General features: G+C 53.4%; 5 protein-coding genes across 5 annotated transcripts; 3 read left to right on the top strand and 2 right to left on the bottom strand.

The window, feature by feature from the left end:
• Nucleotides 1-64: 64 nt before the first annotated feature.
• On the top strand, nucleotides 65-3,054 carry STEHIDRAFT_92339 (asparaginase-domain-containing protein; the record flags this gene model as incomplete). Its single annotated transcript, XM_007300879.1, has 11 exons — nucleotides 65-559; nucleotides 615-654; nucleotides 719-855; nucleotides 917-1,016; nucleotides 1,080-1,190; nucleotides 1,250-1,324; nucleotides 1,386-1,403; nucleotides 1,462-1,530; nucleotides 1,611-1,810; nucleotides 1,882-2,685; nucleotides 2,758-3,054. 11 exons carry the CDS (start codon nucleotides 65-67, stop codon nucleotides 2,974-2,976), a joined length of 2,268 nt encoding a protein of 755 aa, XP_007300941.1. The 3' UTR covers nucleotides 2,977-3,054.
• Nucleotides 3,055-3,270: 216 nt separating this feature from the next.
• Nucleotides 3,271-5,810, bottom strand: STEHIDRAFT_137479 (uncharacterized protein; the record flags this gene model as incomplete). Its single annotated transcript, XM_007300880.1, has 6 exons — nucleotides 3,271-3,629; nucleotides 3,699-3,950; nucleotides 4,038-4,295; nucleotides 4,384-4,501; nucleotides 4,577-5,667; nucleotides 5,780-5,810. 6 exons carry the CDS (start codon nucleotides 5,808-5,810, stop codon nucleotides 3,307-3,309), a joined length of 2,073 nt encoding a protein of 690 aa, XP_007300942.1. The 3' UTR covers nucleotides 3,271-3,306.
• Nucleotides 5,811-6,886: 1,076 nt separating this feature from the next.
• On the top strand, nucleotides 6,887-8,956 carry STEHIDRAFT_118925 (uncharacterized protein). The gene is made up of 4 exons (XM_007300881.1): nucleotides 6,887-7,593; nucleotides 7,670-7,879; nucleotides 7,939-8,412; nucleotides 8,476-8,956. The coding sequence occupies exons 1-4, from the start codon at nucleotides 7,423-7,425 to the stop codon at nucleotides 8,533-8,535; spliced, it is 915 nt and encodes a 304-aa protein (XP_007300943.1). The 5' UTR covers nucleotides 6,887-7,422; the 3' UTR covers nucleotides 8,536-8,956.
• A 1,797-nt stretch (nucleotides 8,957-10,753) lies between these two features.
• Nucleotides 10,754-12,365, top strand: STEHIDRAFT_153669 (uncharacterized protein; the record flags this gene model as incomplete). Its single annotated transcript, XM_007300882.1, has 5 exons — nucleotides 10,754-11,129; nucleotides 11,193-11,374; nucleotides 11,485-11,912; nucleotides 11,981-12,113; nucleotides 12,186-12,365. 5 exons carry the CDS (start codon nucleotides 10,754-10,756, stop codon nucleotides 12,363-12,365), a joined length of 1,299 nt encoding a protein of 432 aa, XP_007300944.1.
• Nucleotides 12,366-12,507: 142 nt separating this feature from the next.
• On the bottom strand, nucleotides 12,508-17,656 carry STEHIDRAFT_74131 (cysteine proteinase). Its single transcript, XM_007300508.1, has 23 exons — nucleotides 17,187-17,656; nucleotides 17,040-17,131; nucleotides 16,942-16,980; nucleotides 16,812-16,889; nucleotides 16,622-16,749; nucleotides 16,483-16,567; nucleotides 16,337-16,432; nucleotides 16,219-16,286; nucleotides 15,862-16,155; nucleotides 15,712-15,804; nucleotides 15,577-15,654; nucleotides 15,470-15,526; nucleotides 15,228-15,389; nucleotides 15,088-15,175; nucleotides 14,704-15,030; nucleotides 14,547-14,646; nucleotides 14,380-14,487; nucleotides 14,167-14,309; nucleotides 13,955-14,083; nucleotides 13,608-13,876; nucleotides 13,429-13,548; nucleotides 13,089-13,356; nucleotides 12,508-13,009 (listed from the first exon to the last, which is right to left on the bottom strand). The coding sequence occupies exons 1-23, from the start codon at nucleotides 17,581-17,583 to the stop codon at nucleotides 12,581-12,583; spliced, it is 3,648 nt and encodes a 1,215-aa protein (XP_007300570.1). The 5' UTR covers nucleotides 17,584-17,656; the 3' UTR covers nucleotides 12,508-12,580.

Consider the following 17,656-nt stretch of genomic DNA (forward strand, 5'->3'; position numbering starts at 1 on the left):
CTCCTCTGTTTTCCGCAGGTCCTCGTCATAGCATCTTCGCTAGACATTCTCCCAAAAGGCTATAATGGAGCTCTCGCATGCATCTGATGAGTCTAAAGTGCTCGTCATCTACACGGGTGGTACCATTGGGATGCTGGTCGGCCACCAAGGCTACGTCCCAGAACCCTACTTCCTCACCGAAACCCTCCGCACACAAGCCCGCTTCCACGACCCTCTCCAGGACTCTCTGTTCTCTCACTCTGGCTCAGTCGAGGGCTTTAGGCAATGGAATACACAGAGCGCTCATCATCAGCGGTCTTCGTCGGGGACGCAGTCCCCTGATTCTGATGCGGCTGAATTTTTGCGCACCGCGACGTTACCTGTGAGATCATCGAGACCGATAGGAGTCACCGCAGAGACGTTGCTCACGGCCGAGGCGAAGAACGAAGATGCGAAGAAACGGCCTGAGTGTAGAGAGGTGGGAGAGGGGGTGTATGAGGCGCAGCTTCCTGTCTTGATCACACCGAGGACCATGGTGTCCGGAGGAAAAATGAATCGCATTCGCTATGCTGTTCTGGAGGTGGGGATTTTTTTCCGATCACTGAAAGTGGCAATATTCTGAATTTATTGCTTAGTGGAATCCGTTGCTCGACAGCAGTAACATCGACAATGACGGTGAGTGTTGCTATGTCGAAATATATACAGACTCTCTGACAGGCTCATCGTTCTCGTAGCTCAGATTGGATCCGGATAGCTACGGAGATTGAGCTCAACTATAACCTTTTCGACGCATTCGTCATTTTGCATGGTACGGATACCATGGCATATACCTCGAGTGCTCTGAGCTTTTTGCTTGAGGACCTTGGCAAAACGGTCGTACGTGCCTAAACCTCATTGGCTTGATCATCTCACCCCCTGATATATTTTCGCTCTATAGATTGTGACTGGGGCTCAAATCCCGTTGTCTCAATTGCGCAACGACGCAGTCGATAATCTTTTGGGCGCACTCTCCATCGCAGGACAATACATTATTCCTGGTAAAACTAGTCTTACTTTCTTGAGCGAGCACGATCTGATACTGAAAAGTGTACCGAACATAGAATGCTGTCTTTTCTTCAATCATACACTGTTCCGTGGTAATCGAGTGTCGAAGACCTCGTCACACGACCTCAACGCGTTCACGAGCCCCAATTTTGCTCCTCTCGTCAACGGTTAGTATGGTCACAAATATCGTCAAACTTCCGATGCTTATTACCTTTGCATGATACAGTGGGGATAGACATTGTAGTGAACTGGAACGATGTCATCCGACAAACCAGTTTGCAGAGGTTCAGAGCACATAAAGGTTTGCTGTTCTCTGTGATACAAAACACGTCTTGGACTGACCGTTCAATTCTCTTGTGCAGAGATGTGCGAGCATGTCGGTGAGTTGCAGGTTTCCTAGCGTGGGCCTGGATAGCAGTTTGATCATGCTTGCAACAGCTACGCTTCGCCTTTTCCCCGGCATAACGGCCGCGACCGTTCGTGCCTTTCTCAAACCTCCAGTCAAAGGTTCGTGACCATCAGATGAATCCCCAGTGTGTTTTATCACAATAGGTAAATGATGCTAAAGTGATCCTCTCCACCACTAGGTGTCGTCCTTGAGACCTTCGGAGCAGGAAATGCGCCCCAGCGTGCCGATCTTATGCAAGCTTTCCGTGAAGCCTGCGACCGCGGCGTCGTGATAGTCAACATCAGCCAATGCTCCAAAGGCACCGTCTCAGATGCGTACGAAACCGGCCGAACGCTCATCGAGACCGGAGTCGTTCCCGGAGTCGACATGACGCTCGAGGTGACTGTTTTGCCTTCACGCGACCGTCGACTGACATGTTCTAATACCCTCCGTCACTTCATCAATGATAGGGCGCACTAACGAAGCTCAGCTACCTGCTCTCCAAGCCGGACCTAACTCCTACCGACGTACGAAACCTCATCGGGACACCTCTCCGTGGTGAACTTACCCGACCGTCCAAGCCCCTCGGCGCACCTCTCCACCACCATCACGGACATGGCGATGATCATCACTCGACTCTCGACCACAACATCGAGAACATCCAAAGCGTGCTCTCGCACCTCGTTCGCCTCTCTGCCTCTTCCTCCAATCGCACCGCAGCGCATAGCACTCACGCTACTGTGAACGCAGACGGTCTACCCACTGTATCCTCGAGTCCTACAGTCTCATTCAGCGGGCCACCAAAAATCGTCGTCGAGGGGCAGGGGAATATCGGAAGTAGTGGCAGTATAAACAATAAGCTCGACGAAGCGGCCGCTCCATGGTCCTGGACCGCCGCCGAAGCCTCAACGACCGAAGTCGCCCTGTTCAGTTCTCTGATCCACCTCTCCGCCGCCTCGGACGACATCGACGGCCTCGAGCTCTGTCTCTCCGGCGGAGACTTGCCACATCCCAGTATCGGTGGTAACACCACGACTACCGTAGATGAAAGTACTAGCAGTGGCAGTGGTGCTCTTGCGGTGGGAGCCTCCCCCAGTGCCGGGTTGACTGTGGCTATGGCGGGCGGGATCGTGAATTGGGTGAACCCTGCTTCGGGGAGGTCGCCGTTGCATGTTGCAGCGTTGAATGGGAGCGGGAGGTGTGTTGAGAAACTGTTGGAGGCTGGGGCTTTGGTACATCTGAGGGATTCGCTGGGCCATACGGCGCTGTATTACGTATGTCCTTTTTTCGATCGTCGCTTGTCTCTCATTTTGTGTGTTGACGATATGACGGGGTATGTTATATAGGCTGCGAGACAAGGACACGAAAGTATCGTCGACGTTCTCTCACGAGCGGGAGCGAACCTCGGTGGGGCGGATATAGAAGGCGGTTATGTGGCGCTGAGCGTCAAGAGGGCGAGGTTGGCGATGGACGAGCAGGCGTTGAGGGTGTGGGAGAAGGCTGGGGCCAGGACGGGGATGGGGACCACGAGGTCGATCGAGAGACAGGATAGCACGCCTGTTTGAGTGCTGGTGATGTGCGTGAGGAGACACACAAAAAATGGCGAGGGTAAGATAGCGGAAGGATAGTGATGTGAATGTGACGATAATCATATAGCAAGCAGACATGTACATAGAAGAAGCATGTAGCACACAAGAAGGTTCAGCATCGGGGCCTGAGAGTAGTATAAAAGATTAATCGATGTGACCGTGCAGCCAAGGAAAAGAGAACTATATGACAATTGCCTAAAGAATACGGATATATAAGTGAGGGTGCCGCTCAGTAGACAGACATATGATACCGACCGACCATGAAGCACAAACGCAACCCATCCCAACCCACCGCATCTGAATCCCTCATTCAATCTCAAACACCTCCTGTCCATCCACCTCCTCCCCATCCTCCTGCATCTCCTCCTCATCATCATTTGGCAACCCCGGTCGGCCAATCCCAACGAACAGATCCCTCTCCGTCATCAAATTATACATGCTCTTATAAAACACGTCGGTCTCGCCTTCGTCGAACGCGACCACGTCCTGCTTTGCCAAGAACCCGACGGAGGCCCAGAACTCGTCCGGCAGCATCTGCATGTCTTTGGGCTCGTAGCGGACTTTCGTGATATATGTTTTCGGGTCGTCTTCTGAGGGTGTTTTGTAGAATTGGAGGGTGAAGTTGATACCTGCGATTGGAGGGCGAAGGGAGAGGTTAGACGGGAACGCCGTGGGGGCAAAGAGACAAAAGCACATACCCTTGTCTTGCTCCGTGAACACGCAATGATACATCGTCGTCTCCAATCCCGTGGCCGGGTCAATCGGATGCTCCACATTGATGACCAACAAGTTCGTCAACGCCTCGTACAGGTCCACCGTCGGGTTACGACCAGGACCCTGTCGTTTAGTAGGCCCGCTGTGTCCATTGCCATCAGAGGTGGAAGCGACGCGAGACTGGAGCGATTTGGCGCGCTCGATCTCGGCTTTGAGTTCGATTCGGAGTTCTTTCTCTGTCGGGAGCGAACACAAAAAACAAGTTCAGCGTTAATAAGAATCCTTCAGATTGAGATACAACGCAATGCCATGCAGCCACTCACCGACCGTCTTCAACTCATCCAACCTCTCCTGCACCTCCTTCACCCTCGCCTCCGTCCTCTCCTCCGCCTTGCGCTTGCCCTCCCTCAAATGCTCCACCTCCCTCTTCAACGCACGTTTCTCGTTCTCCGCCGTCTCGCGCGTTATGAACTCGATGGCATTGCCGGAGCCGTGCAGCGCGGCTTTGAGCATCGGGTTTGGTACGTTTTCTTTTGCGTTGGAGGAGGTGGTGGTGAGTTCGTGGATGTAGTCTTTTAGGGCTGTGGGGGGGAGGGGGGAGGGTTAGTGGGTATTGGTAAGAATGAGAGAATGAGGGGTGGAGTAGAATGGCATGGAATGGAAACCGACCTTTGACTTCGGCCTTGTGTTGTGCTGCCTGTGTCACGAGTGCTTGTTCCGCCTCCGTATTCCTCACAGCAAGCAGAGATTCGAGCTGCTTCTGGAATGTATCCCTCTGCTCTTTCATCTGTACAAAGAAACCAAGGGCAAAGAATGAGATTGAGCAACATGGCAAAGAGGATAGTATGACTTTCCGACGCACCTGCAATAACTGTCGATTCAACCTCTCAAGCTCTCGTGCGGACGCTACGCCCTGTCCTTGTCCCTGAGCCTGAGCCTGAGCCTCCTGGACCTGCGGAGCCTGCTGCTTCTCCTTCAAGTTCTCCTTCTCCTTACCCTTCACATTCCCACCCCCATTCGCCTTCGTCTCCCCATGCCCGCTCCGCCCATTCCCCTGCGACTTCGACGCCGGCGCCGGCGCAGGAGCTGGGACTGGGGGCGGGGGCGGGGGTTTCCCGGCCGTCCTCTTCGCCGCATAGGCTACTTTCTTCCCCAGTGTTTGCGGCGGCGGCGGCGGCGGTGCTTCCTCTTGCTCTTCGTCATCCTCATCCTGCTCTGAGGCCGCTACTTCGTCATCGTCTTCGTCCTCTTCTCCGTGTTCGCTGCGTTCATCGTTATCGTTCGGCGCGTCTACGTCCATTCCATCCGAGTCTGACCTGCTCGTCCGGTTCTTGAGCCCATTCGCAGTCGCGGTCGTGGTCGAGGTCGTGGTTTTCGCTTTCTTCGCGGGAGGAGGCGCGGGCGTGGGTTTACTCTTGCCTTTCGCAGCTGCCGTGGTCGTGGTCGTAGTAGCCGTTGGGTGTTTCGTCGTCGTCGGCGCACTTTTCCCATTCCCATTCCCAGTCGTCCCAGATGTCTCGCGACTCCTCCCTCCTCCTGTCCCACCACCTCCCCCATTCGTACCCGCAGCACCCTTCCCACTCCCACTCCTACTCTTACCCAAACTCAAGCTCTCCCTAAACCCCATACCCGGATCCTCAATCAACTGCACATCGTCGTCATCCGAATCCTCCACACGGGCGGTGCGCTTGGATGGGACCGTCGTTGTTGTGTTGGGCTTGTTAGTCGTTGTGGGGGTCTTAGCGGTCGATTTGGACGCGGGTTTGTTGGAGTTGGAAGTGAGTTTGGCGTTGGATGTAGGTTTGGAGTTGGAGTTGGAATTTGAGGGACCGGGTTTGGGTTTGGTTGTGGTTGTGGTTGTGGTGGGTTTGGAGGTGGTGGTGGGTTTGGATGTTGTGGGTTTGGGCTGGGATTTGGCTTTGGGTTTGTAGGGTGTTGTGGGGTCGAAGCCGTCTGTTTTGCGTGGGATGGAATGGAGAGAAGAGGGGAGGAGATGGGGATATGATGGAGATGGATTAGCACTTGGTACGGCAGGTAGATGAGCAAACAAGGAAGAGTGGCAGACCGAGTTCGTCGTCGGAAGAGTCTTGTGCCATTGTTCAAATTGCACGGATGTTCGACGACGGTTTGAGAAGGGACACACTATAATCCGAGTAGAAGGCGCGTTAGACTATTTTTGCAGATGAGACGTTGTGCTCAGACGAAGTGGCAATAGCGTTGTGGCCCAAGCTAGAGGTGTTCAAGCAGACTCAAGCTCAAGTTTGGTTGCGCGACGCGCCGGATGTGTCCGCGGAACGGACCACGTGGGAACGGATCCCACGCAAATGCGATTGGTCGCCACTTGGAAGTGCATGTATTCGAACAAAACAAAACTCCTCAAAAAACATAAATTAGGACGAAGTGTCTACACAATTGCAAGCGACCCGTACGCCACCCGGGCCACAAATCAACGCAGGCCGTCATCGTTGGAGGTGCCTGGTCCACTTTGACATCGAGCTTCGAGCCTTCGACCCTGGTTCATCATCCGTCACGAGCTTGTCGACTCCGTCGGCGATTGGACCCTGCCTGCGAACATTCGCGGGATTTGATTGGCCCGGATAGAGAGCCGTCATTGGCTCATATCACGAAGAGGTGGTGTGGAACCAATGAGGGGTGCGGAAACCACCCAAGTTGCCTCGTTCTAGAATGCGAGATGATCAAAAGTGGGGTGGGTGTATGTAAGAGGTCTCGACCAGTGGAGCGGACCGTCTGGGAGACGTCGATGCGCGCACGACGGATGGCCACAAGGGAATAATTCGGTCGGAAAAGGCGAACATGCATGCGCGCGCGGTCGGGAGAATTATCTGTGGTGACGTAGAGGCGAGCAAGCGCACATTGGTGGACGCAGACGAGAGCGACCGTTTGTGCTGGGTAGACGGTGGAGGAGAGGGTACGAGGAGGAGAGGGTCGCTGTGGTGGCACCTGGCCGGAAAGAGCCATTGTTTGGCCTTGTTGACGGCGGACGCAAGGGGCGAAAATTCAGAATATCGGTTGTTCGTCGCGTACAGTGAGCAGGACGAGTTGCAAGTCGCGTTCGCCGTCGCCAGGTATGTTCCCTTGCGCGTTCCTTCCCCCTTCCCCCCTCACCAGACGCACCTCCCAGACAAGTCCTCACCATCTCATCCGGATCCCCCCAATCCTCCACATCATCCCCCACATTCCCACAAGCCCTGCCCCCGTGCTTGCGCAGAAGTGACACTAAAACAAACGCCAATTGATATCATCATATAAATCCACCACCCGATGGCAGAACACGACACGAACCGGAAACGCTCCCGCTCGCCCTCGGACAGCGAGCACGAAAAGCAGCAGCACAAGCGGGCCAACACGGGCGCCGGCCTCCACTCCGATGACATCCCGGCCAAAGCTCAACCAACGGCGGCAGCAGCAGACACGAAGCCAGCGCCAGCTTCCCTCCCTCCCGGGCCCTCGTCCGCTGCCGTCCTGCCCAATGACGTAACCATGGCCGATTCCAAAGACTTTCACGTCGACGACACCGCCGCCTCGACGCCCCACGTCCCCAACAACGACCTCCCCAAGCGCGAGGACGACAACGACGAAGCTGCCTCCTCTTCCCCGGCCGACGCGATGGCCAACGCCGCTTCCTCCGGCCAGCCATCGTCCTCGTCCGGCCCTCCCCCCCCTCCTCCGCCCTCCGCCCACATCCACATGCGCTGCCTCATCGTCACACAGGACGCGTCCATCATCATCGGCAAGGCCGGCTCACACGTCAACGAGATCAGAGAAAAATCAGGCGCTCGCGTCATGGTCTCCGAGAGCATCCCAGGCAACCCAGAGCGTATCCTCAACGTCAGCGGCCCTCTCGACGCCGTCTCCAAGGTTTTTATCATTTTTTCCCATCTCACTCTTTCTCTCTTGTTCCTCACCTCACCATACTGTTTTCTCCTCTCACCAGGCCTTCGGTCTCATCGTCCGTAGGATCAACGACGAGCCCTTCGATGTCCCCTCCGTGCCTGGCAGCCGGGCGGTCACTATCAAGTTCATGATCCCCAACTCACGCATGGGCTCCGTCATCGGCAAGCAAGGCTCGAAGATCAAGGAAATACAGGACGCCTCCGGTGCCCGTCTCAACGCCAGCGAAGGCATGCTCCCTGGCTCTACAGAGGTTCGTCCGCCCCTATCCTCACCCTCTCGCACTTAGTCTCACTCTTCCATTCCATCCAGCGCGTGCTCAGCGTCGCAGGCGTCGCCGACGCAATCCACATCGCAACCTACTACATCGGCAACATCCTCATCGAAGCCCAAGAACGCATGCCCTCCGCCGGAACCGCCATGTCGAGCTATCGTCCCTCCAACCGCTCGACCACCCGCAGCACGCCCTACGTCGGCTCCTCCTACGTCCCCGGCTACTCCAACCCCTACGTCCAGACCGCCCCTCCCGCCCCAGGCAACCCGCCCCCGCAGATTCAGACGCAGCAGATCTACATCCCGAATGATCTCGTGGGGTGTATCATCGGCAAGGGCGGGAGCAAGATCAACGAGATCAGGCATATGAGTGCGAGTCAGATTAAGATCATGGAGCCTGGGGCGGGTGCGGGTGGCGTGAATCCTGCGCCGGCGCCGGGGGAGGGGGAGAGGTTGGTGGTCATTACGGGTCCGCCGGCGAATATCCAGATGGCGGTGCAGTTGTTGTATCACGTACGTGTCCCTCTTTCCCTTACTTGTCGTTCATGCACTTTGGGCTGATTCGAGTGAATGCAGCGCCTGGAGCAGGAGAAGCAGAAACAGTTGCGGGCACAGCAGGCTCCGGCTTCGTCGTAATATCTCCCTCCACTACTAACCCAATGGTCCCACCCCCAAATCGAAGTGCTCTTTTTCTTTCTCTCTCTCTGTCCTTTTGATCAATCAATGCTTGCTGTCGCCCGTGCTCTGCCGACGCGTTCTTCGTTCCCCCCTACCTCACGTCACGTCTTCCTCGAATTTTCTCGTCGTATGTTCGTTCCCAAGTGTTTTATATCCTTCGTCTTCGACTCCTCCAACCGGCCCTGCTTCTTCTCGCTTCTTCCGTTTCTTGTGCTTGCCTTCATTTCTCATTTCTTTTGACCAATTCGCCGTCCAAAAATTCCTCCGATCGATCGACTCTTCCACGACCATTTTCCACCCATTCCCATCCCCACCCATGCTCCCTACCCCCTTGTCGCCGTCGCCCCATGCAATGACCCCAATTCATTTCTGACTTTTTCCCCTCGACTGCTTACTTGTTCGAAAATCCTTTTTTTTTGATGTTGCGAGTGTGGGTACGAGTGTGGGTGTACGTGATCCCCCGATCTTTTGATAAGTAATGTGAAATTTGCATTTACAATGTGTTGAGTGGGTGGGTGGCGCGTATCGAAGTCGAAGTCGATCACGAGTTCTCTGGTTATGGTCCCTCGTTGTTGAATCATTTCTGGAGTATGCAATGTGTCTACTACCTCCAACGACGTTTGAGTTCCCCGGGGCCCTCTTGAGATGTTGAATGCCCTACCTTCAACACCAATGTCTGCCTGTGGGAGACTAGTACGGGTCCTCCCCTCCCTCCCTCAACCTTAAGCTTCCTAACCGGGACACCGGCCTTGTGCGAATCACCCTCGACAACCATCGCACGCCTTGCTGCAGACACGTTGGGAGTGGACCTACGGCATCTACTTGGACTCTGACTTATTTAGTAAGTGACTTCCTAATGTGCATGCATGTCACTTTTAGTTTGCGTGGTTGAACTTGCTTGGAGGGTCTGGGTTTGAATCCCACGAGCCTGAGTCTCGAGGTGGAGGTGCGTTGCAACTTGTACTTGTCAATACCAATACCAATACCAATACTAATACTTACTAGGGGTGCGAGCGGGGCTTACTGGCAGTAGGCTACCTTGACGGGTGCTGTATCCTTATGATCAAGCGAGGCCCTTCGTCGACCGTGGTAAAAACTCTCATCTTTTCTTTGAGTTGATGTCCAACTTGTGTCCAACCTGGGTTGGTAAGTAATATCGATGTCAGTTCGGGATGTTTCGATGCCTGGGGCTTTCGGTAGTAGTGCATTCTCGACCGCTGGTATGCCTTTCTATCCATCTCTTTGTGAAGTCCACGCCGCTCAGCATTAATATTGGCACTCGTCTTCCTGTTTTCCCGGTTTTGGTTTACATCTCTGAATCCGTTGTCCTTGGCTGTAGAATGGAACGTTTGTGTTTTCCTGATTCTTATTTCGCGAATCGCTTCAGAAGGGGGGCCCGGGGCTCGTGCTCATGATCAACACATAAGTATTAGGATTTCGAGAAACTTGGTTTCTGGTGAGATGTTTCCCACGAGTCCGTTGACGCGGTCACGTGCGCTACTTACCCCTTAGCGCGCGCCACATAAATTACCTTCTGCTTTTTGACTCGATTTCGCCTCCTCCGCTCTCACTCCCATCCCGGATTCCATACAATATGAAGCGTCATTCTGGAACTGACCACGAACCGTCTTCAAAGCGCCGCAAAGCCGACAACGACCTCGATGGACTTTTCGTCTACAAAAGGCGCGTCTATGATCGGATTCGTAGCAACGATGTGGCCGGGTACCTCGTCGGCAGTGTGGTCTCTAAGACGCACTCAGGCGGGATGCAGTGTTTCACGCTGGAAGTACCCGATATATATGTCCCCTCCGGCAAGGCCAAAATCGACGTTAGAATGGGCGAGATGTTTGGAAGATACTTACCATTGCCAGTGGGCGCGGTCCATCAGCGTCGAGTTCCATGACGAGCTCCAGCTCCCTCAAGGGTGCGGTTGTGAATAGAAGATCGAATTCGCCGGAAAGCCAACTTCTGGTCGAACTGGTCTACCCGGAAGGCATCACTTTCAAGCTTCTGAACAAGGCGGGATCCGTGTCGGTTGACCTTCCCCGGCTTTACAGCGTTTGGTCTAAGACTAGTGCATTGTATCCTTTCTTGCGTATAATTGCCGTTAACAACGTAGCGACAACTCCAAGACCGACCCTCACTCACTGAAACGAACGACGACGCATGCGGCATGATGGTCCCCTCCAGCGACGGTTTGGAGAACGAGTTTACGATGCTCAATCACAGTTATGACCCGACCTCTGAAGATACACTCGTCGCTTCTAAGGATCAAGAGAGGCAGCCCTTGTCGTCAAGCATTAATAGGCCTGAAGCTCGTATCATGTCGGAGTCTGGATCTAAGGGCAACACACCATTGGGCGCGTCTGCTCCGCTCCTGCCGAAGGTGAGCGGCTTTATTCTCTCCAAGGATGATTGTCGTCCACTAATAAGGTATCCTGAGGGAGACTGGGTTGCCCTCAATGATATCGACGAGAAGCTTAACGGGCAGACCTTTTCGGTCATCGCCATCGTATCGGAAGTTTGGGGGCCCAACCCCTCCAGAAGAGGTGGTGAGTTGTCTGCTTCCGTGTCGTCCTGCGTAGACGACCACGATCTCACTCAGCCCCACGTAGACCTCGACTTGGTGATGCGTCTCCGCCTGGTGGACAAGTCCAATCTTAATGCTTGCGGAGACGTCCTTAATTCTTCGGAGTATGGTTTCAAGGTCAACTTGTTTGCTGCGAAGGAAAACGGTAAGCAGTGGCTTCCCCATACGGCGCGCGAGAACGACGTCGTGATCCTTCAAAACTTGAAGGTTAGTCTCGGTTCATCTTGTTGCATGTGATAGTATCGAAGTCCTGTATATCTCAAATATATCTCATCATTCCCCTCGCAGACCTCGGATCATACCGGCAACATCACTAGGATACAAAGAAAAGATACGTTGGGCTATCTATGACAGGACAAGCTACTCAGCGCGATGTGGCCGGCAAGCCCGACTGCCTCACTAAGGTTCCCGCACCAGCCCCGCCACCTTGCCCGGTATCCCCAGAAGACCTTCAGACCTGCGCGCAATTGCACAAATGGTGGAAGAGCGAGCGACTGAAGGCTGGACGTGTTGTTGAGGGAACGGATAGCTCCGTGGGACAGAGCTTTGCTCAACGCTCCCTGGTATCCTCTCACTCGGACACGGTTCAGCCCAGCGACTCGAGAGGTCTGGTCACCATCCGGGAAATCCTGGACGACGACAGGGACTGTCGTGCTTCGTTCAACATCGAGGCTAGTGTCGTTGGGCATACCCCGGCACCCGTTGAAAATTATGTATCAATGTGGTGTAAACATCTCCGAAAAAAGTCTGTCTCTGTTCCTTCTACGGCCTCTAAACATCCCTGATAAATTCACTACTGACGAATCGCTGCAGAACATGTGACATTCAAGAAGAATGTTGGGCCTGCGTGGGTAAACCCGGCAAGAGTCACTCGTACCGCTACCGACTCCAGTTTGAGTTGCAGGACGCAGCAGAGGATAGTCTCTTTGTCGACATGAACGAACAAGTGCGTTCATTTTTGGTCTGGCTCCTCGTTGTTCAGTGGTCATTTGAGCTGACTGGTTTTCCTTCGTGGCAGTCGAGACCGCTTGAAGGACTTCCTCCCGTTGATCTCCGCAAAAACGCAGATGTCTGTGCAGAGGTTCGGCGCCGGTTGAGGTCCTACGTAGGGAATACGTTCGAGCCGAATCTACAGAAGATGATGGTGGCGCGTATGAGGTCTAAGTCTGGTGAAGGATGGTGCTACAAGCTGTTCTGAGCGCCTGCGGCTCGCTCGCAAGTATTGTATCTTGAATACTGACGTTCCGCAGGATGTTCTGGTCTTCTGCACCATAACAAGGTCTCTAAACCGCTGATCAATGACGAAGCACATTTCTCTTCGCATGGTCCGAAGCAACTTGAAATAGTGACGATAATGCTGATTAGATGCAGAGGTATAGAATAAAAGTAATGCACTGCGCGACGCAAAGCTCGTCATCTCCTCAACGGTGTCTCACACATCTCACAAGCCCCCACCTCCGCCGGATTCACATACGTACACGCCGAACACGCGATTCCCCCTCCTCCTGTGGACGAATCATGTTGGTCCTGTGCCCCCACGCTCGACCCCCTCTCGCTCCCCAGATCCGTCGCCGTATCCTCCGGGACCTCCCTGTCCGAGCTGAAATCCCCAGCCAGCAACGTCCCGCCGAACGCCCTGCCCTCCTCTCGCCGTCTCTTCGTCGGCGGCCTGTCCGTGTCAGAGTCGTTCAACAAATCCTCGTCCTCTTTGACCTCACGGAGGTCGAAGATGTCATTCGAGAGGACGCCGAGGGTGGCGACTGTGGCCTGGTTATCGAGGAGTTCGTGACCTTGGTAGAAGAGTCGTTGACAGATGGTCGGGATGTCCATGTCATCTTGCAACTGTTCGTGACGATTGGTCAGTTTTGCAGGTTCATGAAGCATGACGAGGCAAGGGGCTATGATATAGTGTAGTACTGACCAAGAGCTTGATCTCCTTCACCGTCATGTTCTTCGAGATCGCCAGCTTTTGCTCTTTTCGCTGCGTTGTGCGGATCCTCTTCGACTGTCTTTGAGGGCCGTTGGTACCTTTCTTCGAGTACGTCGTGATGCTCGTCTGGTGGCCCGGCTGAGTCGATGAAGAAGCGGAGGGTTTAAGATGGCCATTAGTGAAGGACTCGGGAGTAGGATTGGGATCGTCGGCGGACAGCATGCGTATAGTGATCTCGGTGAGGTCGAAATCGGACTTCCTAAAGTTCAGACAGAGAACGAGTCAATGAGCAAAACCAAACGAGCGAGTGGTGGGAGCGGAAGAATGGTACCTTGTCCGACGGCATTCTTCGCACACAGGGATGTCGTGGACGAAAGATGATCGGATTTCTCTCTGCTCGTCTGGAGTCTCGTGTCTTGTCACCGCGATGATGGGCCCGGTCACGTCATACCTGATAATGAGCGATCTTCACGTTAGACCGAGTCTTAGCATCAGATGGTGACCACGTACATCTCAGCCAACGCATCCCAGTCGTCCCTCCTGACCACGCAAATCGTCGAGTCCAGATCATTCGAGTTCGGGTCGATATTGAGCTTGCCATGTTCGCACACGAAACATGTCGTGTCCAACATTTCCGGCCTCGGGTACTTCATAGGACGATAGATATACTGCTTCCACGTACGCGCGAAGTCGGCGGGGACGAGTGCGCAAGGGACGTCTTGGAGTAGTCGCGTATTGTTTGGGCCGAGCGCATTCTCGTACATGTGCTTTAGCTTCATCTGGTGAACAATGGAGGTCGCCGTTCTCGGAGTGAGTACGGCTGCCGTAAACAGGGGGACGATGGTGAGGGAACTCGCCTTTTCCTGTTCAGACCTTATCCGCTCTTCCTTCTGGACGTCCTTCCCAGCTTCGCAAGTCGAACAGCGCTGAGCAGTATACGAGAGTGTCTCCCATTGAGGATACAGTTTCTTCAAGAGTCGATAGGCCTATAAATTAGGAAAGTAGACCACACACGCCACAATTAGCCACTAGTCTGAGAAGAATAGCATGAAGAGATGGGTAGACTCACCTCTGGGGAGATCTGCGTTCGGTAGGTGAGGGTGATTTCCAGGTTCCCATGAGGGCAGCTGACGTTCTCTTTGAATGGTTCAGCGTCTGGAGGAGGGTCGCCCTGTGATATGACGTGCATCTTTGGTTTGGGAGCCTTCCAATCTACTCAAATATAGTCAGAAGGTGGATGCGTGGTAATTGCGAGAAGGGAACCCAGTGGGTGTGTACGCACCCCGAAGCCACTTCGTCGAGATCCAGTACCACCCTTGACCTTCCATCGGCTTCATAACCGCCTCGAACTCGGAAACGAGCTTTGGATGCTCGTACTGGTACAGCTTCTCTATTATCCAACCTGTGTCAGCACCAGTCCAATCAGTCATTGACGAAAATAATACATACCTATGAACATCTCCGTAACGCAGTCTCTGCAAACATCGTACGGTGTGAGTTCAGGAACAAATCGACACTCTTCTAAGGACATGAGTTTGGTGTATGCCACCTGAGACTGGTGTCAGCCAGGTTCTGGGCGGGAACAAGGATGACAACCGATACGTACATAATCGATTCGCTTCATGTCGTCCGCCTTATGAGGATTTAGGAGACCGTGTGGACATACAACATCAGAAATCGAGATATCGGGCGTCGACGCCTCGGGATCGATGTATCCGTTAGTCTCAGATACTGTCGGCGTAGTACCAGGTGACGGAAGGTGACCATTGACGCGTTCAGTTGACTTGTCTAAAGAGACCTCGCCGTTGGCTGGTGCTTTAGCTTCCGGTTTTAGCTCAGGAGGCTTGTCTGCCTTCTGTTCCTTAGGCGGGTCCTTCCTCAGATGTCGAGATAGAAACAGTTCCAAGGCTTGTTGGCTGGCTACGATAGACTTCTACGAATACAGACAATAAGTGGCATTCCTGAAGACGCTAAGCATCAAGATACGTACCTGCTCGTCTGATGAGACATGCCATGTCCGATAAATGCTGGTCATATTCGAGTAGAGCTCCTCGAACTTTTCTCTCGCAGCTCGGCGCCTATGCACCCAGTCAGCTTTTACTTGGAACATATATATCAGAGAATACATACTTCTCCTTGAATTCTGCGCACGCTTTATCATGCTCTGCGATCAATGCCTGCACAGCGTCGAGGGCACGCGATGGTGGTGTTGGCACTGGTGGTTTGGCCTCTGTGCGAGCAGTAGTTCGGCGCGTATAAACCAGCATGTATGCGTCCTTGGATGTCGCGTAACTAAACAAAGATGACATCGATCAGCCACGATTGCATTGCATCCACACAGAGGAAATGTGCCCCTTCTCACGAGACCGTACCTGGCTTCAGGTGATGAATATGGGGTAGGTTTAGGTTGACCGCTCGGAGGCTCAGACCTGTATACAAATGAGTTACAACGGTAGCACAAGCACCCTGAATATCTTACACAATGACAACCTCGTCATCGCTGTCGTCAATTCGTCTCTTTTTCCTTCCTGCGTTTGCACGACCATTGGCTTGCGGCCTGCACGACGACCGTAAGAACTACGGACAGTATCAAAGAATAGCACGACGGACGTACCCTTTAGGCTTGTCTTGAGTCCCATTCGCCTTACTTCCGGGAGCTTTCATCTTCGTGACGCTCTCATCGTTGAATTGAAACCAGGAATTGTTGCTAGAATGAAAGAGCTCGTCAACATGCCTACCCCACCCCGTGAGAAAACAGACTCACACCGTATCGAAAGCCAAAGCTTCATAATGTCCAGAATATGCGCTCGGGCCCTTATGAAGCAGTACACCTTGCAGATCATAGATATTATCTGGAGAAGATTGACCAGGCGGATGCAAGAATCGGTTCATATCCAGAACGGTGGGATACGAGATATTGTGCTTGCTCTTCTTGCGTTCGTACGTGGTGAGATCGAAGACAAAGCGGAGCAAGGAAAAGTGTAGGACTGGGGGTAGTTCTCGGAGGATGACTTGACGGCTCGCATCCTGATACGAATCGCATTTTCCGCAGGAGTATCTATGCATTGGGAATATGAACTACGATGAGCTGGATAATCAGTCGACGTCGGGATGTACGAACTTGTTATCTCCGGATAGTTCCTCGGGCGCGAGCATGGCAGCGATCCGGCTCTCCAAAGATGCATTATTCTGAAGGACGTTGTGAGCGATTTAGCGAGCCTGAAGACACTGTCACCAACCTCAAGGTTGACTTCGATCTCTAGAAAGTCAGAATCTCGTTCTGATCGGTTCCCGCAAGTCTTACAAACCGTCACATAGGCTTGTTTCCCTTGAAACTACAAGACGTCACAAGCTAGTCAACAGAGAAGGCTTAGGAAGTTCGCACTTGATTTGAGAGCAGATGCTTCAATGCATGATCTGACTGTTTCTGGAACTCGGTGTCCAGGTGGGACATGAACAGCTTGGAGAATCTAACGGGGTGCACGTTGAATATAGAGCCTACACTATGAACATGATGTACTAACTCTTGCGCATCCTGCTGCTCGTTTGTCCTCAACTTCAGGCTCTCGACCAACTTTATGGGATTGAATACTTTCATGGTACCCTCCTGCAGAGCAGCAAATGTTGCTTGGAGGTGAAAGATAGGAGAATCCTATAGATGAAGGTTAGTGGGACACAGGACGACGTTAAGTTTGTTGACTGGAGGGAACTCACCTCGAAGGAGTGCTGCTTGTCTTGCGCTGGTTGACATTGGAACACACCATTGCGAAAGGCAAGGTTCTGAAACCAGACCTATATACACACATCAAGATATTGCCTCTCGTGTATGGACGCTGAGGCTTACCTGGATGTATGCGTTGGCGTAACACGTTGCGCCCAAATTCTAAACGATGCCACATTCAGCGAGAACCACCCATCATATGCAACGGTTTCCACACGCACCCGCAGTCCCACCGGGAGGCCGTCTTCCTTGTTCTGAAGCGCTGGGTCTCGTCCAAGCGCTGCTGCCGCCAGAAAGTCTTTAGCAGCGGCGTCTGGTTGTTCTGATCAGGACAAAGTCATGCACGACATGACAACAATTACACACACTTTTGTTTTCCCATTTCTCCTGCCCAACGTAGTTGACACAGTTCGGCTGCTTCCTGCATCCTTTCTTACTGCAGTTCGATGACTCCGAGTCCGACGAAATGACTATAACATCGTCCGCAAGCTCTCCATCGGCCACAGGTTCTTCGATTGACGAGGTCGACGGTTCTGCCTGCCTGGAAGCCCGCCTTGCGTACTTGTTTGGACAAAAAGCGCTAGAGTTATTACGAGCAAAGCCACAGGTAGCCAAAAGATGTTCTGCTGAGATATTTGACGCGTCCTTGACTTCTGTGCCGACCCATCCCCAGGGTGAATCAGAGGCGGAGGCTAGCTTGTGTCGTTTCAGCCGTTCCCCAGCAGCCAGGCCCTGAGCGGCAGCGCGCTTGCGCTTTTGAGACATTCCGAGATTTCGACAAGAGAACACAAACAATCTGAGCTAACAAGAGAGTAGGATAGCAAGCAGGTGAAAAGGG

The sequence above is a fragment of the Stereum hirsutum genome, assembly GCF_000264905.1.
Source record: "Stereum hirsutum FP-91666 SS1 unplaced genomic scaffold STEHIscaffold_3, whole genome shotgun sequence".
Taxonomy (NCBI): Eukaryota; Fungi; Basidiomycota; class Agaricomycetes; order Russulales; family Stereaceae; genus Stereum; species Stereum hirsutum.

Excerpts from the sequence above, each read along its gene's own strand:
- STEHIDRAFT_118925 (XM_007300881.1), top strand. The coding sequence starts at position 7,423 with ATGCGCTGCCTCATCGTCACACAGGACGCGTCCATCATCATCGGCAAG. Across the intron at positions 7,594-7,669 it reads CTCTCGACGCCGTCTCCAAG|GCCTTCGGTCTCATCGTCCG; the intron begins GTTTTTATCATT and ends TCCTCTCACCAG. Across the intron at positions 8,413-8,475 it reads CGGTGCAGTTGTTGTATCAC|CGCCTGGAGCAGGAGAAGCA; the intron begins GTACGTGTCCCT and ends GAGTGAATGCAG.
- STEHIDRAFT_74131 (XM_007300508.1), bottom strand. The coding sequence starts at position 17,583 with ATGTCTCAAAAGCGCAAGCGCGCTGCCGCTCAGGGCCTGGCTGCTGGG. Across the intron at positions 16,750-16,811 it reads ACAAGCAGCACTCCTTCGAG|GATTCTCCTATCTTTCACCT; the intron begins GTGAGTTCCCTC and ends CTTCATCTATAG. Across the intron at positions 15,031-15,087 it reads ATGTCTCATCAGACGAGCAG|AAGTCTATCGTAGCCAGCCA; the intron begins GTACGTATCTTG and ends CTGTATTCGTAG.